General features: G+C 46.7%; 1 protein-coding gene across 5 annotated transcripts; it reads left to right on the forward strand.

Annotated features, from left to right (window-relative positions):
* The first annotated feature begins 114 nt into the window (after window positions 1–114).
* On the forward strand, window positions 115–27,972 carry PTBP1 (polypyrimidine tract binding protein 1). 5 transcript variants are annotated; one of them, XR_010081093.1, is made up of 16 exons: window positions 117–244; window positions 3,973–4,003; window positions 13,848–13,926; window positions 14,424–14,596; window positions 15,533–15,679; window positions 16,604–16,774; window positions 17,445–17,555; window positions 17,836–18,049; window positions 19,267–19,341; window positions 20,613–20,758; window positions 23,259–23,292; window positions 23,840–23,932; window positions 24,219–24,435; window positions 24,672–24,749; window positions 25,045–25,955; window positions 26,007–27,972. XR_010081093.1 is itself a non-coding variant. In XM_063403305.1 (15 exons), the coding sequence occupies exons 1-15, from the start codon at window positions 237–239 to the stop codon at window positions 25,175–25,177; spliced, it is 1,710 nt and encodes a 569-aa protein (XP_063259375.1). In that variant the 5' UTR covers window positions 117–236; the 3' UTR covers window positions 25,178–27,972. The 5 variants fall into 5 exon arrangements, 3 of the variants coding, with proteins under 3 accessions (XP_063259377.1, XP_063259375.1, XP_063259376.1); XR_010081094.1 differs by having other exon boundaries at window positions 26,109–27,972; XM_063403305.1 differs by having other exon boundaries at window positions 25,045–27,972.
* Window positions 27,973–27,997: the final 25 nt, after the last annotated feature.

Here is a 27,997-nt window from a genome sequence, read left to right on the forward strand (position 1 = left end):
CCTTTCCCCCCAGGCAGCCAATCGGCTTCGCGCGGGGAGCCAGGGCGCCAAGCCCGGGAGGCGGGTAGTCCCGCCTCCCCGTCAGGTTGACAGCTCCGCCGACCAATGGAGCGCCGGCGCGGGCGAGGCGGGCCGGGCGGTGCCGCCATTTTGTGAGTCTATAACACGGAGCGGTCTCGCTCGTCCCGCTATTGCGGCGCCTCCACTCCGCTCCCGACGGGTCGTCTCGGTGTGCAATGGACGGGTGAGTCCCGCCCGGCGCCGCGCCGGGGCTGTGAGCGGAGCTGCCGGGCCCCTCCCGTGGTGCGGGAGCTCCCGGGTTGAGGACCCGCGCCGGGGTTGGAGCGATACCTGTGGGGCCCCACTGGCGCGGGCGGGGGGGTCTCATGTGGGGGTCGCCCCCCCCTTCCCCGGTCCTTTCCCCACGGGCCGTGAGGGAAGCGGGGCTGGACCCAGCGCGCCGCCTCCTGCGAGCCGGCCCCGTGTGCGCCCCGCCGGTCCCGGCCGGGGAGAGCTCGGGGGTGCCGGCCGAGGGCAGCTCCGGGGCTCCCGGCCTGTGGGGCTCCCGGGGACCCGTCGGGGCCAGGCGGGGGGCGGCGGTCCGGGAGCGCCGCGGGGGCGGGTGGGGGGCCCGGGCGCGGCCCCGCGGGGGCGGCGTGGGCGGGGCGGGCGCACCTGGCGGGGTGGCGGGCGGTGATTCACGGCCGCGCTCCCTCCCATTGTCTGGCGCTTCCGCGGGCGGGGGCGGGGGGGCTCTCGCTGGATTCCTTTTGTGACCGGTTTTTGCTCGCTCGAGTTTCGCAGGCGGGAGGAGGGCGGGTCGGGCTCTATCGCCGCCTCACCTGAGCGCCGCAGGTACAGCTGCGGGCCCGGCCCCGCTCCCGTTGTCCCGCGCAGCTCCGGGAAAGAAAACTTTGCTCCGCACGCTGGGACTCGGGGAGTTTCCAAAGCGCAACTTTTATCTTGGGCAGCGTCGATTCCTCTTTAACCAGCTCCCGGCGGGGCCTCTCTACGGCAGAGCTTGCTCTAAAGCGGGTGTTTTATCAGGGGATCTCTCTCGAAAACGAGTTCTCTGTGCTTCTTTCCTCCCGTCTGGCGTGGGTTTTTTTTAGTGATGTGTTTTTTTGTTTCTTCTAGCGCGCAGTAGTTAAAATATTTCTAAAGGGCTCCGAGTAAGCAGTTTGTTTTCCCGGAGCCGTAAGTACGGGAAGCCCAAATTAGTGCCTTCTCGCTTTCTGCCTCAGAACACTGGTCTGGGCGTAGTCACATGTCTGGGCTTTTTTACACACTGAAAAAGTGGCGTCTCAGTGTTGTTTTCATCTTAAAACCCATAAAAATCCTTTATCTTACAATTTTTGCAGTCCTGGATTTTAACCAGTTGCTCGTCGTGTTGAATGATACTATTAAAAAAAAAAACCAAAAAGCCAACAAATTCTCAGCACATGACATCACACATTCTAGTGGCAAAAATCGGTTTGTTATCAGCTATAGTTCCAGGGAAAGTGGAAGTTCTGTGCATGTTAAAGTAGTTGTTATTTGAATGTAGAAGTTGTAGTGTAACACATGAGATTCAGTTATCCCTCATTTCTTGGAGATCCCAGTGCGGGATCTGTTTGCCCCGTGAAAGTGTCTCCTGCTGAAACTTCAAAAACTGCTTTGGAAAATGGTTTTAGTTTCCTGCCGAGTTGGCAGTAAGTAGCCCCTGGCTGAAGGTTGCTCCCATCTCCTTCTCCCAGAAATGATCCTGAGCTGTGCCCAAATGATCCCCTTTGAATAAGTTGCTTTGTTAAAACATGTGAGGAGTCCGTATGGGCAATCCTGCTTTGGAAAATGACCTGGAGGTTTTACTGGTGCTGCTTAATTTTTCCTCTTATTGCATAGGAATTATCCCATTTTTCCATGGGAAAAATAATTTTTGTGAAGGGCTTTATTGCCTCTTCTTTTGGAACTGGGAAAAGTTTTAATCCTCTCCTGAAGGCTGATGTGCAGGACAGGAGAAGAAAGCTTGGGATTATTTACTGAGGGGTGTGTGGACTGGAAATACATTGCACGTTTCTCGAATAAAAATTCTGAAATACTGTTGAAGCTTGTTTCCTGTGAAATGTGTTATCAAGTAGGCTACGACAATATCCCAGGAATCGATAGTTCCTGGCAAATAAAATGTCTCTTCCTGTTGGATACTTCTAAATGCCATCCCCTGCTAAGGCACTTTATGTAAAACATTTCCTGTGTGAGAGGCCCACAGGAGGAACAGGAAGTGGGAGAAACTGCTCTGGGGTAAGTTGGAGAGTTTGGGAAATGTGGGGCATTCCCTGTTCTTATTGTGCTTTGTTGGCAGTAGTTTTTTTTTTTTTTTTTAAGGTTCTGGAAACGCCTGGATTAGTGTTTATGTGTTAGCTGTGGAATGCGCGCTGTGTTTAGGGATGCTGGTTCCTTGAACTGCTCCATGCAGATGGGTTTCATTAGTTCATTAGAGCTGACCCTCGAGTGCAGCCAACCCATCTGCCCGGCGGGTGAGCGGTGTCGGACACGGCCTTCTCCCAGGATTTCCCTGGAAAACACGGAGCTCTTGCGTGGTTCCCGCAGCAGCCGGGCTGTGGCTCCAGCTGCAGAGCGCTGGGGTACGATGACACGGCAGGTTGGGGGGAAGAGGAAGTGTGAGGAGCTGAGCTGAGCTGGCTCGAGCTGTGGTTTGTTTGTGGAGCTGGGGACACTCGAGCAGCCTAACAAGATCAGGCAGGAATCTGATGCAAGTTATGAATTGTTGTGGGAGGGCAGGCAAGCAAGAACTAGTAAATGCAAGTTTCTTCGCCTTAAATCACCATGTAGAGTTGTTCTTGAGTACTTCAGGTTTCTTATTGCTGATTCAAGAAGGACTGCCCTACCTGCTGTGTGTCCCCCTGCTCTGTAGAGCTGCTGCGGGTCAGTCATCTGGCCACTGCTGCATCCTGTGCTCTGGAATTACGAGCAGCTCTTTGAGAGGAGTTGAACCAGGAATGGCTGTGTCCATGGCAATCCAAAGGGGTCGTTTCTGCTCTCTGTTTTGTGTTGCTGCTTTACATGGGGTTGGAATTTATTACCAAAAAAAAAAATAAAAATGCAATCACCAGTGCGAGGGTATAACTGAATTCTTAGCCTGTCTGGAGCCCTCCCATGAAACAGTAACAGGGAGGTGCTCTAAGACTCTGGAAGATTACCTGGGTCCAACATGCCAGGCTGTAGGCAAAGCCATTCTGACTGCATTGGTGGGCATTGCTGTAAGGAGGTGTGTGTTGTGGTGTAGAGAGTTCAGTGCTGATGGGATCTGGTGTGGGTCATTTAAAAGTACAACCGGTGCTATTTTTCCTCTTAGTTAATCAGAAAGTCTTCGTTTTAGGAGGTTTAAGTGTCTAAGGTAGAGTTCAATAACTGCTTTTTGGTAGAGTTGATAGAGGAAACCTATGTAAGGTGTACCCATGCTGGGATTGCCTGGACCTCTGGGCACTCTGCTGGTCTGGCCCTGCTCTGGCAATGCTGGTGTGAGCTCTGTCCCTGGGATCACTGGAGCTCTGGTGTTGTTCTCCTCAGCAGTGCTAGAGCCTGGCAGGGCCTCCAAGGGTGCTGGGGACAGGAACCTCAGAAGGGGATGTTGGTGACGGAGCTGACTCGTGATGCTTTTCCTCTTGGTGTGGTCAGAGTTGAGGTCACATCGCTGGGCTCGGGGTGGGGGGGCTTTACCTTCATCCTGTGCCCTTGCAGGAGGAGCAGGCGCTGCCATAGGGAGTGGGAGAGCTGCAGTTTTCTGGCACTGCTGGGTCTTGGGTCTCCACCATCACCATCTAATAATTTTTCTTTGTATAAACTGTCCTTGGCTCACCTGCAAAGACAACTGTGCACTTTGACTTGCTTTTTTTCTTACTACTGTAAACTATGCTGGATTTTTGTGGCAAACCTATCTAACTTTTTTAATCCTTTTCTTTCTTTTTTCTACAGCATTGTCCAAGATATAACAGTTGGTACAAAGGTAGGCACTTCTCACTTTTTCTCTCTTTTTACACTGCTCAGCATCTGACCTAGTTTTAGCCTCACCAAATGTAGATCTTCAGCTGTAAAGGGTTATATCTGGTACCATGTAAATTGGTTTTAACCAGAAGGTAATTCAGTTTCATGTGCATTTAAAACTTATAATGTGGCTCAGCATTTAGCTCTTGCCATTTAGGCTTTGATGATCAACTTTATTGCGTTTAGAAGCAGCCCTTTCCCCTGCTAAAATGTCAAGCCGTGCTTGTTACTTGTGTGCTAGACAATGCTTCTCCATGAAGAAACTGGTCCTTTTCCTCTGGAGAACTCCATTTCCTTTGTTTGTGTGAATTCCTGCTCAGTTTTTTTGTGAAAAATCCTTCTACCACCAAAGGGAGAGTTTAGCAGCTGATTTTTATCTCGTGTGAGTACAGTAAATATGACCTTTGCCCTTCTAGTCTCAGGTTTTTGAAGTGCAGCCTTAGTCCTAATCTCAAAGTGCTGACACGAGGCTCCTTATCGGCCACGGGTGGCAGCAGGCGTCACGTTCACGGGATCAGCACTGGTGCCGTGAAACACCAAACTGGGGTGTGCAGGACAGAGTGGGCTGAAGGGACAGGGCTGGATTTGCTCAGTGTTGTAACTCTGGGCTCAGGACTGCAGTGAACTCAGGCTGTTGATGATGTGGCCGAGTGGCTCATGGGGAGGCAGTGACCAAGAGCTGCCAGAGACTGAGAGACCACTGGGAAGGGCCAGGGAAGGGATGCTGTGGGATGGGAATGCTGCAGAGCACTGCAAGCACCAGCAGCCCTATAGAATGGGGTAGGAGCATCACACAGAGAGTGCTGTTGGCCAGCAGGACAAGGGGACACAGTCTCAAGCTACGTCAGGGAAGGTACAGGTTAGATATTAGGAAAAAATTTTTCACTGAAAGAATAATAAAGCACTGGAATTGTCTTCCCAGGGAGGTGGTGGAGTCACCATCTCTGGATGTGTTTAAAAAAAGACTGGACATGGCACTTAGTGCTACAGTCTAGTTGAGGTGTTAAGGCATAGGTTGGACTTGATGATCTTAGATGTCTCTTCCAACCTCATGATTCTGTGATTCTGTGTTGGAAGTACAAAATGAGCTGTGTTAAGCACAGACAGCCTGGCAGTGCTTTAGGGGTCTGAAGGGGCTCTAATTCTAAGGTCGCTCTTACTTTTCCTCCTGTGGGAATCTCAAATTTGAATTAATGATAGTGTCTGGTTCGGGTAGAAATGCTGCCTGCTGCAAGGAGCTCAGTTTGCCATCGGATGCGAGGAGGAGAGATTTGAGGTGGACAGTAAGGTTGGTTAATAGCTCATGGCCATTTTGAAAGGTGAACCAAGGCATCCCTAAAGCAGTTTGATACAACTGGTCTTCTGGGAAACTGGTTAATGTTGGTTAAGGTCCCTTGGTTTTTAACAATGTGTAATTTGTAACTTTTAAAAGTGGTTTTATATAACTAAATCTAACCAGGAAGCTTCTGAAACTGTAGTTGTAGACCTCAGTGAAGCTTGGAGTTTTGGGGTGTGGGATTGCCTGCCTCATTGCTCCCATGTGTGAGGATTCCAGACCCTGGTTCCAGTCAGATGAGGTCTGGGAGCCTTCACCTTTGGCATGGGGCAGCATCGTACCCACGGCTGTGCTGCTTGGACAGCAGTTAGGGAGTGTTGAGACTAAACTGTGCACAGAACATGAGATTTCTTGTCAAGTCAGATGAGGCAGGTTTAAAGAAAGTTGAATCTTAATTTAAAGAGTGGCAGAAGCAAGCAGGAAAGCTGAATCATCTTGGTAAAGGTAAGCTTTCAAATGATTTTTGCTGTAGCCATGTTATCTGATTGTGTTTAAGTCATTGAATATGCAGATGTAGCTCTTGTAATCGAATTCCCTTTGTTAGTGCTTGGGTTTCTGTAGGTAAATTGGAGTCTGTGCATGTCTGAGAGCAAAGTGAAGCTTCTGCTGTGCTCCCATCCTCTGCCTGGGTCAGACAGCTTCCCCTGCTCCTGGGGTCCAGCACAGACTGAGGTGTCCCTTCTGTCACCTGTGCTCGTGAGAGCTTCCTGCCTGATCTACCAAATCACACGTGGAGATCTGAGCTGGAAAACTGTTTTTAATCTGAGGTGTAAATTTGCTCATTCTTGATGTGTATGTGTGCAGAAGATAGGGATTTGTTAGGGTGTTGGAACATGCCAGTCCCCAAAATGTCAGCTCTTGCCACGCTCAGTGACATGCTACTGAACCCCCAGTAACCTTGTGCATGATCTGATACTGTGACTGGAATGTCCCAAAGCTGGCTCAGACAAGTAGGAAAAGTGCCTGTGACTCAAAGCACTGCTGAGCAACGTGTCACAGCAAACTCCCAGTGGCCTCTTGGTGTCTTTGTGCTGTGGGTGCTGAGCTTAACTTGGAAGTTGAGGACATTATAAAAGTGTTGTTTTTTTTTTTTTTTTTTTTTTTTTTTTTTTTTTTTAATTTTCTCAATATTATTGCTTTAAAAAGTAGGCTGCTGGCATATTTTTTCTCACATCCTTAATTTACATATCAAGAGTATTTACACCCACTCATTAAATTTTCTGATGTCTTAATTAAAATTAGTTTCTTTAACTTAAGAAGCCCCCAGGTGTTCTAGTGGCTTCCTCTTCTGAGCACTGTTCTGTCCAATGGTCTTGTTTTTAATGAGGTGTAATTGTAGTAGCCATTCCAGGCTCCTCAGTTTAAAGTGTATGAATTTGTTTAGGAAGCTCATTGCCATTCTGGTGTGGGGATTCCTGATGCACAACCTTCTGGAATGTCCTGCAGATCAGAAACACATGATCTAAGGCTTCTTCCCATCATTTCAGTGGTGTCTGAAAAGGAAGAAAGTATTGCCCTAAGATGGAGGCACAGTGTTTGAGCTCTGAGGTGCTCTTTGACCCTGCAGTTGCCTCTTGCAAATAATCTGATCAAGGTCTCACTCTGTTGTGTCTCCTTGCCCTTTGTTTAATTTCCCTGTGTATCACTGTTTCTTCACACTCTGAGCAGGACTAGAGAGAGGATGAACTGTGACACGTCGCTCTTCTCTAAGTGAAATTGCATTTTGGTGATTGGAAAAGTCTCAGAATAGTTTAGGTGCTGAATAATCCCATAGTTTCTTGGCTAAGTCAAGCTCTGCTTGAAAGATTTCCCTTCCAGAAACCAAAAGTGCAGTTGTGTGGCGTTTGAGAAGTTAATTTTTAAAACAGGCTTTGCTGGAGTGTGATACAGGCTGACTGCATAGAAGTGATTTGTGGTGAAGCCAGGATCTTTGCCATGGGAACAGTAATTATGGCTTCAGGCAGTGGGCCAAGAATGTTGTGAGGAAATTCCAGTCCCCTCCTATGGCTTTAGTTAGAGGCTGCAACAAGCTGGCTCTTGTGGCCTCCCTGTCAGGCGTGAGCACACATGGGAACCACATGTTGGTGGCAGGGGACAGGGGTGGCAGTGACTGTTGGGTGGCATCGGGTCACCTGGGTGTGCCAGACAGCTCCACATCACCTGAGAGTGCTGCATGCTGCTTTATCCACCTGAGTCTTCAAGCCGTATATCTGTTAATAAAATGATTTGAGAAAATACTGGATTTAAACCTCAGGCCTGCTTTGACTTCAATCTGTGATAATTAAAAAAAAAAGAGAAGAATATTTAATACAAGTGAACTCGCTCAACTGCACATTTTTAAGCTGTAGGGATGAACTCTGGTCTGACATCTGCTTCAGGTACTGTCAGACTGGAAAATGCAGGTGTGCTGGTGCTGCATTTGGTGTCCTCTCACACCAGCAAGAAGAGGAACTGTTACTTAATTACACATTCCCCATGCCTCTGGTGCAACTCTTTCAGGCTTCCTGTGATAACACATTAAATGCTGTGCTTAGCTGGGCCAGTGTTTGAGCCATCCCATTTGTGGTACTCCCTCGAGAGTTCTTGCTAAACCTGTGTGTTCCAGTGGACCCCTGACAGACGGGGCAGAAATGTCCTTCCATGAATTCTGTGTTCCTGGGGTGACTCATCCAGTGGTATTTCTCCCTGCTAGGATTTCTGTTGAGCTTTGCCAAGGCCTCTCTGCTCCATGGCAATGACTTGAAAACTCAAGGTTGCCGAGTAGTTAAGTTTCAGCTTGGGAGCGGTGGATCATAAAGCCTGGGTGTGTGCTGCCCTACCGAGCCAGCATGACTGCATTGCTGCAGCACTTGGAGTTGAGGAATTTTGGGCTATTTAAACTGGCCACACCTTTTATTTGCTCAAAGGGCAGGTTTGTTTCGAAGGGTGTCTCCATGGCAGCAAAGACTGAGAAAGAAAGTTAGGAGGGGTTGATGGATGAGTGGGTTGAGGATCTGGCTTTGCTGTGAGGTTGGTGTGTGCTCGAGCTGTGATACAGCTCATTGCCAAAGCACACGGGGTGAGCAGGTGCAGCACTAGAGGGTCTGGCAGCTTTTAGGAACTCCAGGGCCTGTCTGCAGCCTCTAGAAATGTTGCTGGCACTTGCAGCAGTACCATGGAGGAAACTGCTGTGCTCTGACCATCTCACCCAGCCTCAAAGGGGCCGGGAGTGTGTGTGTGCCCAGTGTGCCATGGGGGATCCCAGTGGGGAGCTTGCCATTGGCTGCTTTGTAGGGATATCAGCCTCAATCTTGTCCAGACAAGAGGGAGGCTGTGACAGTTTTAAAAGCCTCAAGTGGCAGGTGACTGGTGTTGGCTGAGCAGAGCGTGGGTTGAAAATAAGTGTCCCCTGTGCCTGCCAGATAGGCTGATGCCTCTGCCACAGATCCACTGTGTCCATGCAATATGCTGACTGCTGGGTTGGATTTAATTTGATAATTGCTATATGCGTTCTTGTGTTTGAATTGTTACATCAGCCATGAGCAATTTGGTGAATTATATTGATCCCAGCTGCTTTGGTTCTGATCAAATGAAAAATTGTGTGTCCAGTGCGTGGGTGACACTGAAGTGGGGGCAGTGTCACACTGTGGACTCTTGAAGTTGCTTTGTGTTGGCCTTAGCACTTCCCAGTTTCCTGGAGACTCTTGGGGATGCAGGTGTGTGTGTTCTTCGGAAGTGTTTCACAAAAAAAGTTGACTCATGGTTTGTTTGTGACCCAAATTGGAATGTTTTTCTCACTACTTTAAGTGACTAAAGAGTGCTGGAGGCAGGAGAGGGGAATAGAGGGGAAACATAAGTGAGCTGTGCTGCACATGAGTCTTTGGTGGAAGGCAAGGAAAACTGGCATCCTTCCTAGTAGTTTAAATTTAGTTCCATTCTTGAATCTCGAATCTCTCAGCAAAAAATGTTGGAATGTAACATGAGTGTGATGATGATGTCATCAGACTGGATTTCTCTTAATAGTTTCTTCACAGAGATTTGAGCTGTGAACTGAGGGATCAGAGCATTCCTGCGTCCCTCTGGAACTGACCTCGGACAGCCCTTGATGAGCCACTTGCTCCTCCTGTGCTCAGAGGCATTTTCTTGCCTCTTTGATCAGAGCAGAGGGTTTTTGTGAGCTCAGTGGTCTGAGTAATTTTTCTGAAAATAATTACGGTGGTCTTTTATTGGCTCTACAATATTACTCCAAATGTAAGGAAAGTGAAGAGCAACAATGCCCATGTGCTGTGGCTTCTTGCAGGACAGATTTCCTTTGATTTATTTTTAGAGAGGGTTTCCAGGTGCTGCTGTTCCCTGCTTTGCTTTCTGTAAGTGCCTGTTAGCTGATGGCCTGCTTGCCTCCAAAATCCACCTTTTCCCTCTCAATGTGTCCCAAGTCTGTCATAGCAGTGTAAGATGCTCCACATCCAGAGCCAGTCCTGCTGTTCCTTAGGGTTCCCTCAGTGAGCCATGGGGACAAACAGCTTTTTGTAGCACTTGAGCTTGACCAGCCTGTGGCTTCTGGCCTTTTCAGTCATTGTCCCCTTCCTTCCTATGTGCTCTTTTTTGCCTTTGCTTTAATTTTGCTTTCTGCCTGAAAGTTCATTAGTATCATGTTTGACTTGAAATGAGTATTTTTGTGATCGTTTAGTTTGTGCTTGTTTGTAGCCTTTTGCACAGGCAGGATGCAGTTGACTTACTGTAATCCATTTAAAATAAGTGCTGGATCTTAAGTAGATAAAGGATTATATAGGGCAGCTGGGAATTTCTGTAGCACTTCTAGGTGTGCTGATAGAAGCTGAGACAATCTCTGGCCTCATTCCAAAGTATTGTAAGCCAGGTAAAAATCCTGCTGGCAGTGAGACAGTATATAGTGTATGTAAATGAGCTGTTGCTTTTTAAGCTGTGAAAGCCTGGACAGACTAAAAATTCTTAGGCTTTACTCGTTAAAACTTCAAAGCAAGTCAGGGCTTAGAGTTTGGGGCGTGGTCAAAAATACAACTGGGGGAGATACAAAATATTATGCTGTACCTTGCAGCAGCCTGCCTCTCCCTAAGTCTGAAAAGAGAATGAGAGAATTGTTGGCAGCAGGGCTGCCTGGAGCACGGTATGTGATTAAATTAGTGCAGCTTGGGCAAGGGGCCTTCTGTAGCCAGGAGCATCAGGCCAGAGGAGGCTGCTGGCATGGAAACCCATCCCAGTGGGGTTTCCCTGGTGCCAGTGTGCTGCTGACTGGGGATTTGGGTGGTGGAAACAGCCCTACCCTGCTCTAGGTAGGATCTGGCTGTGTAACTCCAGAAGCAGTAGTTGTTTTCAGTCAACAGGAAGAGGAGATTTGTTAGTTCAAATGAGGAATTTGATGTGCTGCGAGTGCACTGTGGCTTCTGTTAATCTCGTCATAAAAATACCAGCTGTGAAAGAATGGCTGAGCAGAAATGTCAGTGTAATTAATGCCTCTGTGAGCAGGGATGGGAACTGAGGCTTGGAGAATTGTCTTGAAGTGCAGCTGGGCCTCCCCAAACTACTCAGAGTGCAACAGGGAGAGAAGCAGTGCTGAGGGTGGATATGGGTGAGCACCGAGCACCCCCACAGCCCTTGGCTGGGTTTGTTCCATTTTAAACCTAAATTAAGTTATATAGAACTTAGGAATCAGTAAGTTTTCTACTGTCTTTCCCAGTATAATTCAAAATACCCAGTGGGTGCATTGTTGGTGAGAAACTCTTTTAAACCTGTTCAACCAACCAGGCTCGCTTTAGTTCTTCTGCCTCTAATGAATTGGTTACTTGGTATGAAACGTTTGAATTTATACCATGGTTTTAAAAAAACTCTTCAGTGTTTCTAACATGTATAGAAAGAAAAGACAGAAAAGGGTCTGAAAAGAGACTGGTGATCCCTGCAGTGTAAGGGCAGAGAGCTGATGGAGGCTTTTGAGTGCTCATTACTGTGGGCATGGTCATAGAGAACTGGGTTTCAGTTTGCTTCGAGTTTGGCCATTCCAAAAAAGCAACTATTTCCTGTGGTTATCCGATATCAGCACCAAGAGGGAGGGAGGAAGAGCACCCACAGATGGAAATTCATGGTTTGTGCAGCCTCCTCGTGCTGGGGACTGGCCTGTGCAGCATGGGCACGGCAGCACAGCGTCACCACTGGGGCTCCTTGGGCCACTGGATCTGCTCCTCTCACACTTCAGCAACAACTCCTGCACTGGGAAATGTTGGGAATGACTTCAGTGTGACTGCACAGTACTGCACGTACTGTCTGTAAACATCCTGGTGTAGAGAAAAGACTTAGGAATAATATTCCTTGGGAATAAGTGCCCTTTTCCAACCATGGCAGTCTTCCCTCCTCGTTTGCATGTACTTCCAGCTGGGAAGCTTACAAATTGACTGCTGCTGCTTTTGATGTTGAACAATCATCCCCCCTCTGCCTCCCGGCTCTGGTCGCAGTGGGCAGCACAGGCTGTCTCCAAGATAAGAGGGGAGTGGACTGGAAATTGCTCTCCTTAAAGAGACATGGACGTCTGGAGCCTGGCTGCAGTGACATCCCTGTCACCCCTGCCTGCAAGGAAGTTCTCAAATATGCAAGAAAATGTTTATTTTAAACAAGCCATTAGGAAAGCTGAATTCTCTCCATAATGATATAAATACTTCTTTTTCCAATTTATAGTTTCCTTGTGTTGCCTCCATGAGAGCCAAATACATGGCTCATTCTCCCAGCATTTCCATGATGGATTGCAGGAGCTGGCCACTATGGTGGCACAGACACACCGATTTGTACAGGAAGAGCTGAACTTCTGGATATGCAGAATTTTGCAAGTTAATATTTAAGAAGATGTTTTAAAACATTCAAGTCCTGTTAAGGCCTGATGCAAAGGGTTTCATGAAGCCAGGAATGCCTGATTATGTGGATAGGGCTGTGCTTTGGTGAGTGGTTCTTGTCAGTAGCTGCCAGGTATATCTCAGGCTGTGGCACAGAAAGCCATACCTGGAATGGCAGCAGCAGTGCAGGCACAGGAGTGTTCTAGCAGCAAACAGGAGGATTTTTTCTAGCCTTGGAATTATGCCTTAGTTTGAGTCATCAAAGGATGGGATCACAGTCTAATAGCCTTGCAGCCCAGCTTGCCTCTTGCTGCACTCAGGAATCGAAGTGCTAATTAGAACAGCTGTTAAAAGGCCCAATCCTAATGACTGGGCCATGTGAGGAGGAGGAGGAGGCCGAGGCCAGAGCCTCGGTGGGAGCTGGTCAGTGCTTGGAGGTGACCAGCAAGCAGCTCGTGAACCGCGGTTTGGAACCTGGCCCAATTCTCATCTTCAGGACATCAAAGTCCTTGAAGCCTCTTTGAAGAGCTAGCAGTGAGTAGTCAAACGAGAAATTCAAGATTTGAGGGATAAAGAAAAAAAACCCAAACCGTGTGTCTGTAGCTGGGTGTTCTGGGGCTCTCGGTGACCTATTTTCCCAGCCTGTCTGCTGGGGGAGTGCACAGAGCTTTTGTTGTTGCACGGCTCCTGTTTCTGCAGGTGCCACCAGATACAGGGCGTGTGGAAGATAAGGGTTTCTGGTGCCATGGTGTGGAACGGGGTATGTTTCCATTGAGGTGGGTGGGAGCTGCCAAGGCAGGGATGAGCTGAGCTTTTTTTCTATTGATGAAAGCCGTTTTTAGTGTGGTGCCTTTGTGGAAGAGTAGTGTAAAAAAATTATGACAAAGTGTTCTTGTGTGGTAGATCTGTGGTATCATGTTTGCTCACAGTTTACAGTGGAATTTGAAGTCCTCCGTGTAATTTACTTGAAGTTAAGCTGTGCTGATTGTAAGATGTGTATGCAAGTATAGATTGTGTTAAGAAGTCATTCATAGGCATGTTTGCTTTTGTCTTAGTAGTGTTTTTTGTACCTACTGCTTGGGTTACACTGGTCAGTTGGGATGATGTAGGTGACTTTAGAGGGAATGCTGTAACAGAAAATGCCTTGTACCAGATATGGGTGCTCCAAGCCCTGTCCAGCCTGGGCATGAGCACTTCCAGGAAAGAGGCACCAAATGCACAGGGTTGATTCATAACTGCCAAGTCATTCCCAAACAGTTTTGGCAGCTTTGGAGTGAAAATTCTGTGGGATGGGAGTAGTCAGAAACCTGTTTTGCCACATATGACAGGAGAAGGTGCCTGTTAGTGCACAGTGCTGCGTGTAGTGGCTTCACACAACTCAGCAGCACTCCAGCCCTGAGATCCCTAATGCTGAGCTGAAAAGAGATACTGGATAGTGCTGCTCCATTACCAAACTGGATCTGACTGATATTTAATTCATGGAGGTGAGCTTCACTGCCCACTGTCAGTATGTTTTCACTTACACTTGTGTTCAAGTTTACCCTTGTTCCTCTCCAGCTTTGTTCTGCTTTAGGAGTGCCTGGATAGAATTGAGTGAAATGCTGTCCATTTACCTGTCGTCTGTTCTCTTGCAGCGGGCAGCTGAGGAGCTTTTCTCTCCTTGCGTTACTACTAACGGACCCTTTATCATGAGCAGCAACTCTCCTTCTGCAGGTAATACTGCATGGAAACAAGCACAGCAATTTAGAAGTAGTGTAAGCAGTCCTGGATTTTCCTTCTTAGTCATAATTTTAAAATCGCTTCATTTTTAGTACTTAGTAGGCCTTTAGTGGGACGGTGCTGAGTAATCATAATAAAAATCTGCCAACAGCAGTAGGCCAGGTAGAGAAATAAAGCACCAATCTGGGGTTAGTGGCTCAGACCTGGACTAAAAATATGGGTTGTTAGGTGTGTGCTTTACACAAACTAGAAAATAGCCACTGGAGAATTGATTCCATTGCAGTGGCATTTGGCTGTGTCACTCCTGTGGTGTAATTTGGGGGAAAAAAGAGTAAAACCATGTGTCTTCAGACTCAGTTAACTTAGACTATGGAATTTCTCTGTAATAGTGCAGTAACTGGCTGGGGAGCAGAGTTTCTGTGTCAGCAGTAGGAAATGAGTGCTTTTTCTTCCAGACCCTTTTCATCAGCAGTAACTCTTGCATCTTACAGCTAATGGAAACGACAGCAAAAAGTTCAAAGGTGATAACAGAAGTGCTGGGATCCCATCCCGAGTAATCCACGTCCGCAAGCTCCCCAGTGACGTCACGGAGGCAGAGGTCATTTCTTTGGGCTTACCCTTTGGCAAGGTCACCAATCTTCTGATGTTGAAAGGAAAAAACCAGGTATTGTCTGCACAACTGAAAGCATGGATTGTGTTAAAGTTTGTCATCAGGAAACCAGCTCCAAGTTGTTTAAACAACTGCTGTGTGTTACGAGTCAATAAATTCTGCATGTTCTTATTTTACTTTTCTGTGATTATCCCATGAACTGTAGAAAATACCATTTTCGGGCTGCAGAAGGAGCTCAGTCCATAATTACAGGTTGTCACTTATAATTAGCGTTAGGCCTGGTTTGGAAATTGCAGGCCAGGGATTATTTGAACAGCAGTGCCATGAGTTGGCCTTTTTCACTCAGGCTTACTTGACAGCTGAGTTACCACTGTGTAACGTGGCATATTGAGGACACCTTTACAGATCTAGTAAATGAGCTGAGTATGGCTGAAATACTCTTGGGTAATGCGTGAGGTGTGCACTAATTTGGTACCTAAAATTGTCTTGCAAATTAAGGAGTAAAAAAGCAAGCCAACTTTAATCATTGCTTAAAATAATGTCTTTAAGCTTAATTATGAAAAGGTGCCTGTAATATATTCTGTGGTGTGATTATATGCAAGTGCCTACTGCAGTGACTTGCTGCAATCCCTTATGTTTCTCTTGTGAGGGAGAGAAGCCCCTAAAGGGTGAGGAGTAGTGAGGGGGCTTCCTGCCCTCGAGAGAAGTGAAAAGTCTGGATTGTTGCTCTATTTTTGTGTACTTGCAGACACATCTAAGTACACATAGCATGGAGATCTTTGGGTGAGAGTGAAGCACTGCTTTAAATAACTCTGGAGAGGGCAGATCCTGATTTGTTCTACTTATATTAGATTTTAAACAGTTCTGTGTACAAAAACACACATGTAAATAGAATTGTGAAAACCCAATCCCGTGACGGCTCTGCCGGAGGTTCAGGGTGACCCGGTGCTGCCCTGGTGTGACGTGTCCGTGTTGGGTTTCCCTTGCCAGGCATTCATAGAGATGAACACGGAGGAGACAGCCAACACCATGGTGAACTACTACACCACAGTCACCCCGGTGCTCCGGAGCCAGCCCATCTACATCCAGTTCTCCAACCACAAGGAGCTGAAGACAGACAACTCTCCAAACCAAGCAGTCAGTTTGTTCTCTGCATTGTCATCTCAGGGAGGGGGGACACACAGCCAGATCTGTGCTGCTGGCTTGAGATCTGTGGACTTGAGTAACATCTGGTGCTTTAGGATGTTTGTTTCTAATGATTAGAAAGGTTTCTAAGAGGTGCAGCCCTAATGGGGCTGACCTCAGCTGTGGTAGAGCACAGCTTTGAGGTGGCAGCACCTGAACCTAGCAGATCTCAAGGCTCTTGAGCCCTCAAGAGTCTCTGCACCACACATTCTTCAGAGGGGAAAAAGTTCCTAGTTTCAGCTTAGCCCCTTTTGGCAACCTTTTAGGACAAGGACACTGGAAAGAAGTTCAAGTGTTGTGGCTCTTTGTCAGGGCTGGCTGCCAATACATCCCCTTTGTCTGCTCTCACTTTTCGAGCTGATTCTGATTAGATCAGAGCACCCAGTGCTGTGCAGATGGATTGCTGCTGTTGGGTGCCTCTCACAGCTGGAGCACAATTGTTCTGTGTGTTGGGGGGCTCTGCAGAACCCCCAGGTACTTCTCACTTATGGATCCCTGTGGTAAACGAGCATCAGCCTTTCAGTCTTGTCAGCTTGTCTAAGATTCTGGAGATTAATTCAGAAGAGCCCCGTTTTTCCCTTTTTCTAAACAATGGGATCATTTTACTGCATCAGTTTATGCCAGGCAAGGTTTTGCCATAGCATAATTACTGCATGGTTGGTTTATTTGTATTTTTGCCTTGCCCTTACTGCTTAGGGTGATCTTTATTAACCCTGTCTCAAACATGCCCCAGCACTTAGAGCAGCACATAGCTGCTCTGCTCACTGCTGAGCCCACCAAGCTGTTTGCACAGAGGGAACTGCTGCAAGGAGAACTGACTGTGTGTTTTTTTGGAAGCAGAAGTGTGGGTCTAACAGCTTTTTTTTGCTCCTGCAGCGTGCCCAAGCAGCTCTGCAAGCCGTGACCCAGGTGCAGGCCGGGGCCGTGGCGCTGGCCGCCACGGCTGCAGCGGTCGATGCGGGGATGGCGATGGCCGGCCAGAGCCCTGTCCTGAGGATCATTGTGGAGAATCTCTTCTACCCTGTCACTCTAGATGTTCTGCACCAGGTAAAATGCTTTACCATCACTGCTTGAAGATTGTCCTGGGGGAAGGGGCAGCAGCAACGGGTGTGTTGCAAACTTTTTGGTTTGTGTTTGTACAATGAAACTGTCAGACTTCTCTGGAGGCCATACACCTGCAGGAGATGCTGCTGATTTTGGTCCCCCACTCTTGCATGATTTTTATTTCCAGATATTTGAGTCCTGGTCCACTTTATTGGATCAGTTACAGTTCTTCAGGTTATCTTCCTTGTGCTAGGGCCTGGGAAACAAATATAGTGTCCAGGAGCTATTTAGGCAGTGGCCATTTTGGAAAGTTCTCTTTCTCTGCTGTGATTGCTTAATGTTATCTTTATGTTTAAAGTGCAAGCTTGGCTGCATTTAAGAATTCCTGAAATTCCTGGGAAAGGTTGAGTTCATGAAGGTGTTTGTGAATATTCTGTTTAATAACCAAGAGTAAACAAACTGTGCTTAGGGAGCAGTTCAGTCACTGGTGTGTTCTACACTGATGCCATGATGCCAGTCAAGCATGCCCACAGTGTGGTTTAAAACCTTCCATTCTGCATTTGAAAGCTGACAGGCTAAAGGGATGGCTTTTGTTTCTGCTTGTAATAAGAGATCAATATGAAATTACCTTGCTGGAAATGTGATAACAAGATACACAAATATTATCTTGCAGATCTTTTCCAAATTTGGTACAGTCTTGAAAATCATCACATTCACAAAGAACCACCAGTTTCAGGCCCTGTTGCAATATGCTGACCCCATGAGTTCTCAGCATGCCAAACTGGTGAGTGCTGCATACCTGGATTACCCTGACTTGGGTTTGCCTGGTTTAATCCAAGCTCAGGGTGGGCATTGGGGTGGGCTGACACCAGCATTACCCCAAGGACAGAGCAGGAGTGGGAGGGAATTGCTCCCATATGCAACTTGGAGGCTGCTGAATGAAGCAGAGCTGTCTCTACATGAGATACCTGTACTCAGATGGAGCCAAGAGATGTCTTAACACCTCTCCAGAGAGCAATTGGTCTGAATGCATTTGGGTGAGGATCGGTTTTGTTTCCTCACAGTCTCTGGATGGACAGAACATCTACAACGCCTGCTGCACGCTGCGCATCGACTTCTCCAAGCTCACCAGTCTCAATGTAAAGTACAATAACGAGAAGAGCAGAGACTACACCCGCCCAGACCTGCCCTCTGGGGACAGCCAGCCCACTCTGGACCAGACCGTGGCTGCTGCTTTTGGTGAGCGTTCAGGAAGTGGGAACAGGACAAGGCCAACTGGTGTGTGTGTGTGTCATAGTGAACCCCCCTCTGCCTGTAGCCCTCTGCTTCTTTTCATTCTGCACTGTGCTCTGAGAAGTGCTTGTCCTTGCAAACACCACCTGGGCTCAGCTCTTTCTGAGGGGCATTTTTCCAAAGGTGCCTTATCTCACACTGACTGTTTCTGTCTGTGTGCACACCCTTTGCATATATGCTATAGCAAATCTGGAAGTTAGGTCAAGTTATAATTTAGGCCAAATGCTGTTAAATGTTATTTCTCTGTTAGATTGTTAAGGTTAAGCTCTAAATTTAGGTATAAGTCAAGTTAAAGTGCTGTTAAATTTAAGTGTTAAGCTTTTTTAAGCTTTTTTTGTTAAGCACATTCCTTTTCATCCTTGTTTACGCTGTTTTTACATGCACACATACCTAGGTAGACTTCATATCGTTTCTATTTTGATTGCCTGGCTTTTGTTTAGTTTTGTTGTTGCTTGCTTTCCCTTGTTGTGCCTTAGTTCTCTGTAAGTAGAGTGAATCTTGCCAACTATTGTGCTTTGTAGTTTTAATATTAAATACGACTTTTGCTTATACCATTGGTGATTTTTTTTGGCAATGTCAAGCACAGTCGTTCAGGACAGTGTGTCAGGAGAAGGGAGGGGATGTTATTCTGGTGTATTTGGTCAAAATTTTAGAATAGAGTGTAACTGAGGCAGAACATTTCGGGATAATTGAGAATCAATTAGTGCCAAACCCGTGCCAGTCCCAGTGGTCGGTGCCTCTGGTGCCACCTGGTGTTTGCTCAGGAATTGTTTTGGTGTCTCTGGAAGTCTGTTCTTCCATAAGAGACATTTCTGAATTGCTGGTTGTGTTTTAGGGTTTAGTTTTCAACTAAATGCTTCTGTTGAGAGAGAGATCAAGACATTTTGGGTAAATTTAGGGAGGTTTAGGTTAGATATTAGGAAAAAGTTCTTCACCCAGAGGGTGGCTGGGCACTGAACAGGCCTCCCAGGGCAGTGATCACAACACCAAGCCTGACAGAGTTGGAGAAGCATTTGAACAACACTCCAAGGCACATGGTGGGATTGTTGGGTCTGTCCTGTGTAGAGCCAGGAGCTGGACTTGATAATCCTTCTTGGTCTCTTCCAACTCAGAATTATGACATAGATCTGTAGTTTAGAAGTAGTTCTGTAGAAGTTTAGATTCTGTTGGGCAGCTTTTTATAACCTGTATGTCTTTCTCAGGTGCCCCAGGAATAATCTCTCCTCCATATGCTGGAGCTGGCTTTCCTCCTACTTTTGCCATTCCTCAGGCTACAGGTACTGTATTTCGTAAGTTAAAATTCTATGTAGGTCTTCTGTTGCTGAAGAATCTTCATGTTTTAAAGCAAAGTACTGATGTTTTTGTTTGGGTTAGCCATGTAAATTCTGAGTGCTGGCATTTGGATATGAAAGGGACTGGTGATCAAGTACATCACCTCAGCTAGGAATGCTGTGTGCAGCTGCAGCACCTCTGGGCAATGTGGTGGTAATGGGAAGAAAATACATAAAGTAGGATGGGAGAGACAATAAAGGCAGACTTTGAAATAATATGGGGAGATTGTGAGGAGATATGAGTTGTACTTTGAATTTCCTCATGTCATTACAGAGGTTGGGACCTTTATTTGACAACTGTAAATGTTGTCAGAGGCAAGGAATCTGTCAATATCTTTCTTAAATATTTTGAGAAAGCTGATATTTGATCATGATACTGATTCCACGTGCTGACACAGTTGCACTTTGAAGTTCACAGCTCATGCTGTAGGTAACAGATCATTGCTGCTTCCAGAGGAGTCTGAAAGCTGGAGGTGCTGAACAGCTTGCAGGAGTGCTAGCCTAAACAAGCCTTGCTTGGGGTTCTCAGCATTCCAAACCATGTTGACTTTCTGGGAACACGATGGAATTTCCTTGCTTATGACAAACAAGCACAGAGTCTGCTGTTGAGGCGTTGCTGTTTTGGTAACACCCAGCCCTGCTGAGGAAACAAGCAGAGCTGATTTGGGGAGTAATCTATAAAATTGACCACTAGCAGTTGTTTCTTGAGCTCTAAAGCTCTTGCCCTTGAGGGGCCCGTACAGGAGGTGCCAGCTGGTACTGGGAGCTGTCTAGGAATGCCTGTAAATCCAGTTGCAGTGGTTCCCACTCAGGACAGCTGGGTGACAGTGGCACAGAGTTACCTGGTGGTTGCATGTGTGGTGACAGCACATTGTGCATGCCCTGGTTGGACAGACCCTCCCCACGCCCCGTGTGTGACACCCACCCTGCACAGCAGAGCTGAGGCTTTGTGCTCATCCGCTGCTTGCAAAACATGCACGAGAGTGCTGAGGCACCTGCTCAGCACCAGGCACTGCAAGAGCAAATCCTGTTAGAAACCACAACATTTCCTGCAGCACCAGAAGCGGAGGCTCCTGTTGCCCTTGGGATTACATGGGCACCGTTGGGAATGATGACATGCATGGTTCAGAGGGTGTGCTGCTCTCCCTTCTGGTGCAGCAAATACACTAGAGTACGTGCTGATAATTCTTTACTGGTTAATATTCTTTAATTTCCAGGCCTGACAGTTCCAAGTGTTCCTGGAGCACTAGCTCCTTTGGCTATTCCAGCAGCAGCTGCGGCGGCTGCAGCAGGACGGATTGCCATTCCCGGCCTGTCTGGGACAGGGCACTCCGTGCTGCTGGTTAGCAATCTGATCCCAGAGGTTAGTGCAGTCCTGACTTTACTTTTTTTTCTCTCCTTCCTGTTATCTCTGCTTTCACTTTCTGAACACGGATTGGGCTGAAATTCATTGAAAGTGAAATCCTGCAGTATCCAAAGGAAGCAGCGCTGCTAGAGCAGCCGCTGCCGTGCTCTGACAGCCCCAGGTGCAGGGCAGAGCAGTACTCTAGTTGCTGAAGGGAAATGGGAAAGTCCATCTCAAATTGAAATTGCTCTTCCTTGGTTCAAAGCCAAGGATGCTGCCTGCCTGCTCTTGTCCCCCAAAGACTACAATGCCTGTCCCTTCCTCCCTCTTCTGTTTGGAGTCTCCCCACCATTCCCATGGAATAGTGTCATTTGGGTCACAGAATAGCCATGTCCATCCTTTTCCTTGGCATGTTGTAGTTTTTAATGCATTAATTCAGAACTACAGAGAGGCTTCATGCTGACCTTTGCTCTTTCTGTGTAGTGTCTGGATCCCTGCTAGCTTGACCTTGTACCTGTGCAGTATTTCCTCTGCCATGTGCTTGCACATTTCCCCCTTCCAGGATTCCTGGAAGTTTTTCCTTAGCTAAACCCCTTAACAGCTCACAGTTTACATTTTCAATTCTACTTAACTGAGTGAGTTGAAATATTTGGGTTTCTCTAAAAATAAAGCAAGTAATATTTGAACAAAAACCTTGTTTAATGAAAGACAGCACCATAAGGGAATTGGATATGGGGGGCTTGGATTTTCCTTCAGTCGGCCCCTGGATCTGGTTGGATTGAAAGTGTAGAACCTCTGGTGTTCAGCAGAGTGATAAGGCTCTGCTGAGGAGCTGTAACTGGTGGGAGTGTGCACACACGTTAATAGCACTTTGCAAAGCTGTAAAACTTACCAGTGATGGCAGAGTCACCACAAAACCTCTTTGGATCAAAGGGGAAGCCTGGATGTGACGAATGATCAAAATGTTTAACTCTTCATGAGATCAACCAATTGGATCATGTTTCAGACTGCTCTTACCTGTCATTACTGTTCTCTCCAGGGCATGAAATAACAGCAGGGGCTGTGGAACAGTTTTGGGATTTGCTGCTCGTGCTGCCTGGAAACTGCTCTGCCATTCCAGAGTCTCTCACCTCTGGCTTGTTCCACCATAAGTCCTGATAATTGCAGGCATCATTATTCCTGTGTGATGCTCCCGGGATGCTGTTGGGTGCCTGGATGGCAGTGACAGGACAAGGGGCTGTGCTGCACCGCTCAGATTCCTCACAGCTCTGTTTAGGCAGGAGCAAGCAGTTATTTCATGTCCTGTGGTATTTTTTTGAGGAGCTCTTCACTCTCCATCCAGCTTGTCTTTGGGCTAGAGAGACTTTGGGACTTGGACTGAAGCTGTGAACTAACAGACATGAAACTTTTTCCACTGCCTGTATAATCAGTGTTGTAGAAACTTACCTGTGCCACAACGAGTTAGTAAAGAGACAGTATTGCCTGGATTGACTGCTCTGCCGTGGGGTTTTCCTGAGTGGGAATCATGGGACCTGAAATTGCTCCATTTTTTCTTCCACAAGAGTGGGAGCAGTCCACACATCTCAGCTTGTGGTGACCCAGTACTTTGGGTTTCTGCACAGTGAGGTCAGGCCACGGAGCAGGAAGGGAACAGTCTACAAACAAGGTACCAGCTCCTTTATCTGAGTGTTTCCAGCAGATCTTACAGTGGGGTTTGTGGCAGTACAGCTGCTCACCCACATGATCTGTTCATTTAAAGCAGTGCTTGGTATCCAAGCTGGATGTTCCTTGTTTCTTTCCAGCCAAGTATTATGGCATGGATTGCTTCCTGCAGTTCCTGACCCCAAAGCAGCAAATGAAGTTGTTTGTGACTCGGTCTATGAATTGATTAATTGTAAAGAGAGAAAATATTTTTAGTTAAATTTTAGGGAATGCCATTGCAACTGAATTGGTTGTTGCAGCCTGTGAAAGTCACTCTGGGGGGATACTGTCTCTTACTCCTTTGTATATCTAAAGTAAAAATGCCTTTTCTTTATCATTGTGTTCCACTAGGTAAAACCTATTAACTGTTTCTGTAAGCAAGTTATTGTATGTAGAATTCTATAAATCTGACTGATGGAACACTACATATTCCTTATGTATTTACTGACCTGTGTTTTTTGCTACTTTTTTCTTTTCTCCCCATCCCTGAATTTTTTTTCTTCCCCCGATCCGGAATTTCTTTGCCAACTGACTGCACGGTACTTCTGCTTCCTGTTGTTGCTTGAAACAAAAAAAAAAAAAATAAAAACATTCCCCTTCCAAAAAAAAAAAATAAAACAAACCCTGCTCTTCGGAAACCAACCTGCCCTTCAATATTAACCATCTTGAAAACTTCATCATCCATCAACCAATTTCGCCATTTCCTGCGGGGACTCTGCCCTTCCTCGTTGTGGACGATTTGTGCAACCTCGCTCTCCCCTTCGATTCCTTACCTCTTCCCTGTCCCTCCGCTGCCTTGCTCTGCTGTTCTCTAAAGAGAGTTACACCCCAATGCCTCTTTATTCTTTTCGGTATGTTATTATTCACACTTTTTATTACCTTGTTTTTCATTTATTTGAGATTACTTTTTGATACTTCAGAAATGTACAGTTTGCAGTTTGCCTTTTTTTTCTTTTTTTTTCTTTTTTTTTTTTTTTCTTTGTTTTTTTCTTTTTTTTTTTTTTTGGATGCATAGTTTTGGTTTTACATTGTTTACTTAGTTTGCTGTTTAATTTAGTTTGCCTTTGGTTTTGGTTCAGTTCTGCATGGGTTATTGCTTTGCATGTCTTTGATAAGAGTTTTAAATTGTGAGAGCATGCAAAATTGTCCAGTCTTCTGGCAGTAAGATTTTGGCTTTTTGCTGAAACCCAATGTCTTTTCTTTAATGTATTGTTCCATTATTATTCTGCTATATAAGAATTCTGTTAATCAGAGCAGAATTTGTAGCCATGGTTGGAATGAGATCAGTTCTGGTTGGGAATGGATGTTTTTGCTGTTGGATTGATTAGGTGATGTTAAGTTGAATTAGACTTTTTGTTTCCCTACCTAAGACTGTTCTTGTTTCCTCCCTCTTTGAAGGAGTCTATGGCGATGTGCAGAGGGTGAAGATTTTATTTAATAAGAAAGATAATGCCCTGGTTCAGATGGCCGATGGGAATCAGGCCCAGCTTGGTAAGCTTGGCAGGGTCACACTCTAGGCAGTTAGGGACAAAATGGGTATTTAGAACTTTATTATTGGCACTTTATTCACTTCCAACACAAGACCCAAATGTGTCTGTGCCTTGTGGGGTGTGGCTGGGGTGGCTCGTGGATGCGACAGGGAAGTAGGCAAAGAATGCAGTGAGGCAGAGGGACCCTGCAGCATGTGGTGCCTGCAAGGGCAGTGAAATTCTGGCCTTGAATTTGTGTTTGGACAAAACTGAAGCAGCCTGCAGTCAGGTCTGTGCTCCCCTTGCAGCCATGAGCCACTTGAATGGGCAGAAGCTCCACGGGAAGCCGATCCGCATCACCCTGTCCAAGCACCAGACAGTGCAGCTGCCCCGGGAGAACCAGGAGGATCACGGCCTCACCAAGGACTATGGCACTTCTCCTCTACATCGTTTCAAGAAACCAGGCTCCAAAAATTTCCAAAACATCTTTCCCCCTTCTGCCACTCTTCATCTGTCCAATATTCCGTAAGTATCAGCAGGGAGAGTTCCTGTTTAGCAGTGTATTGAAGTGTTTGCAGCCTTGGTGTGAGGGCAGCTCTGTGTTGCTATCAGGAGAGCTCACCCAGCTCCCTGTTTCAATTGTCTTGCCATGCCAAGAGACAGCTGACAGGGAATTTAGAAAAGTCTCTAATGATAATCAATTTTTTGACATTACTTTAACCTATCAACATCTGTTTGACTGGGAAAATTTTCTGTTTCAGACCTTCAGTAACTGAAGAAGACCTTAAGTTGTTATTTTCAAGCAATGGTGGGATGGTCAAAGGATTCAAATTCTTCCAGTAAGTATTTGTGTTGTGTCCTCTTCTTACTCCAGGCTTTTCATGTGGGAAGGGTGGAAGTAGTTGGTTCCAATCAAAGGTGAGCAGAATCCCTATGACTCTGGAATAAAAAATTCCTGAGTAACCTTGGGTTGAGCAGTAGGGCTGTGTGTGCTTGCCACAGAAATACTCCTCTAAAGAGTGAGTGTGCTGCAGGTATCTGGGGGTTAATTCTCTGCTGGATGGGAGAACTTGGATCGAGTTGTGAAAAGTCCTGCAATGGAACTGAACATGCCTGAAACTTGTGTCTTGTCAGGAAGGACCGTAAAATGGCTCTGATCCAGATGGGCTCTGTGGAAGAAGCCATTCAGTCCCTCATTGACCTCCACAATCATGACCTGGGGGAGAACCATCACCTGCGTGTGTCCTTCTCCAAGTCCACCATTTAGAGCTTGGGAAGGCCCGAGTAAAAATGGACTTGACTTAAAACCTCTGGGGTTCAGCCTTGATCTTAAAAGGCTGGACACCAGGGTTTCAACTTCCATCATTCCAGAAAAAAAAAAAAAGCCACTTTAAAAATGCAGCTGAAGTGACCTTAAAAGACCAGAGATTTTATTTTTTTAAAGAGAAATCAGTTTACCGGTTTTTAAAAAAAAAAAAGAAAATTAATTCCTCTTGCTAACCTTGCGGTGATGGGTAACAATCTTGACTGTTCCAATAAAAATCACAAGTTCAAGTTTACACTGTGGAACCTGCTCTGGGAAATTCCCCTCCCCTCCTGCTCCTCCTCCCCCAAAAAGCAGATCCCAACCAGTTTTATCAGGTTTCACATTGATGCCTTTTTTAATTTCCTTACCCATTCATGCCTTGAAAGACCTAAAACCACTGTGTAAATTCACTGTAGCGCCTTGGAGTCAGGATTGTGGTGACCAGGAGCTCCCAACCTGCCCAGCACAACACTCGGTTGCATTGATCCCACCTTACCTGTGCACCTGCTGTCCTGTGCCTTAAACCTTCTAATTCTTTGGGGAAAACATCTGAGCTGCAGGGAGGGGATGGGCAGAGCTGAGGAGGGGAGCGGCTCTGTCCGACGATCAGTCGGGGGAGCTGGCAGAGTGGATAAAGGAAATTTTGGGCTGTGACTCGAGGCAGTCGTGTCTCAATCTCTACGTGTGCCCCGTGCCGCTTCCCAGTCTGCTCGTGGGTCATTGCCACCTGCAAACTCAGGTGGGAGTTACCTCAGAGCCCTCGTTGGGTCATTGCCACCTGCAAATTCAGGTGGGAGTTACCTGAGAGCCCTCGTTGGGTCATTGCCACCTGCAAACTCAGGTGGGAGTTACCTGAGAGCCCTCGTTGGGTCATTGCCACCTGCAAATTCAGGTGGGAGTTACCTGAGAGCCCTCGTGGCTGGGTGGGGGAGCGTTCCCAAGGCCAAATCACATTCCAGTGTCAGGAGAGAGCCTGCAGGCCCTGCCCTCACAGAGCTGGTGAGGGATAAAAGAGCCGCTGCGGGACACTTGTGAAAACAAATCAGAGTTTGTCAAAATTGTGTGTGTATATACCTAAATGCTTGGCTAGGATTTGGAGAATCCTTGGATACCCCACAATTAGAAAGGTGCCTGCGAGAGGTACCTTTGTGCCCCTAATTGGAGATTAACGAGGCTGCTGTAGCTCCGCCATCGTTCTTAGAGCATGTCTTCAGCATTTGAGCTTTTGTTTGAATCCTTGTATTATACTTTGATGCCGTTGCTGTCCTCTGTGCCTAGCAATATTTCCAGTTGACCAAATATTCTAATCTCTTTATATGCAAAAGACATAGTTTTAAGTACCTTTTATAGAATGATAAGATGGTATAAACGTAATCTAAATTTACTCCTTTGTGGTATTACCCGTGTATACTGTACTTTATTTTCTTTGTTTTGTAATTGAAGCTGTAGGGCAGGAGTAGTTTCCAGGCTGAGGTCGTGGCTGAGGATGAGCAGAGCCGAGGGTGAGAGAGAATGAGCACAAACAGCTCAGGAATGGAAGGAAAAGGACCCAGGCTAAAGATTTCTTTTTACCTTTTGAACCTATAAGCCCAGATGTTCTAGGAAGGGAATTTATTAAAAAGTAGAATGCAGCAGATCAGTTTTTCCCAATGATACAACTGTTTTTGTTTTTTTTTCTGGCTTACAACTCTTTCCCGGGCCATTCTGCCTTCTATTCCGTGTGATCCGATGTTGCCTTACATTTCCCTCTAACCTGCAACCTGTTCGGATGCAAAATAACAAGAATCTTGTACTTTTTTTCAGGGTTTTTCTGCAAATTGTGGACCAAAGTTTGTTTTTTAATTGTCTTAGTGTTGCAAGTTCTGATTTCCTTGCTTGGTGTGGGAGCTCTTGACTTGCCTAGCACTGAGTGTTTGGAAAAGTCTTAACTTTTTCTGTAGTTCCTCCCTGGACTCTCAAGGATATGAATTATGCTGGAGAAGCGTGTGAGGTCCGAGTGAGGCTCCAGCTGGGGCTGTGGTGTGCTGGGTACCCCTGAGGAGGGCAAGACCCCTGGTGACAGCATCACCCCAGCTGCTTTTGGGTACCTCTAAATCTGGGTGAGCTGTGCTGGAGCTTTTTGCCCCTGCAAAAAGCATCCTGCAGGAGGGCACAGCTGAGGGGGTCTCATCCCCTCCCTAGTGAAACACCCACTCCTCCCACAGGGGACCCAGCCCACCCAGCCCATTGGCACTGGGGTAACTGGGCAGTGCCCCCCATCACCCTCCCCAGCACTGGGGAGGCTCCCGGGGCCGGGCCCTGGCCGGGACACTCCGGGTGTCCCGTGAAAATCACGGATGGATTTGGGGTAACCAGACCCCCCAGCACAGCGGGTGCTCCCTTCGGATCCTGTGTTTGCATGTAAAGAATGTGAGTAACTAAGGGTGTACATATTTATAATTTTTTTATACCTGTTGTAAGACATGAGGGGCAGCAAAACCCAGTTTTTTATGGTGACCAGATGTATTGTATATTTTGATAACAGCAATTCCAGGTTCAGTATTGTGGAAGGTGGGTGGGGAGGGGAAGCGTACACACCATCAGAATTCCATTGCCTCTTTCAAAGAATGTTTGTAATGCAAAAAGAAATGAAATTAAAACTATTTTATAACAACCTTTGTACCTTTCTGTAGCTCCATTATTTCCTGTTGAGATTGTAGAAGCAGTTGGTGCCCAGTCTGTACTTGTGCTTTCAATAAATTCTTCTGTATCCTTCACTCCTGATCTTCCTCCTCTTTATTG

The sequence above is a fragment of the Prinia subflava genome, chromosome 8, assembly GCF_021018805.1.
Source record: "Prinia subflava isolate CZ2003 ecotype Zambia chromosome 8, Cam_Psub_1.2, whole genome shotgun sequence".
Lineage (NCBI taxonomy): Eukaryota > Metazoa > Chordata > Aves > Passeriformes > Cisticolidae > Prinia > Prinia subflava.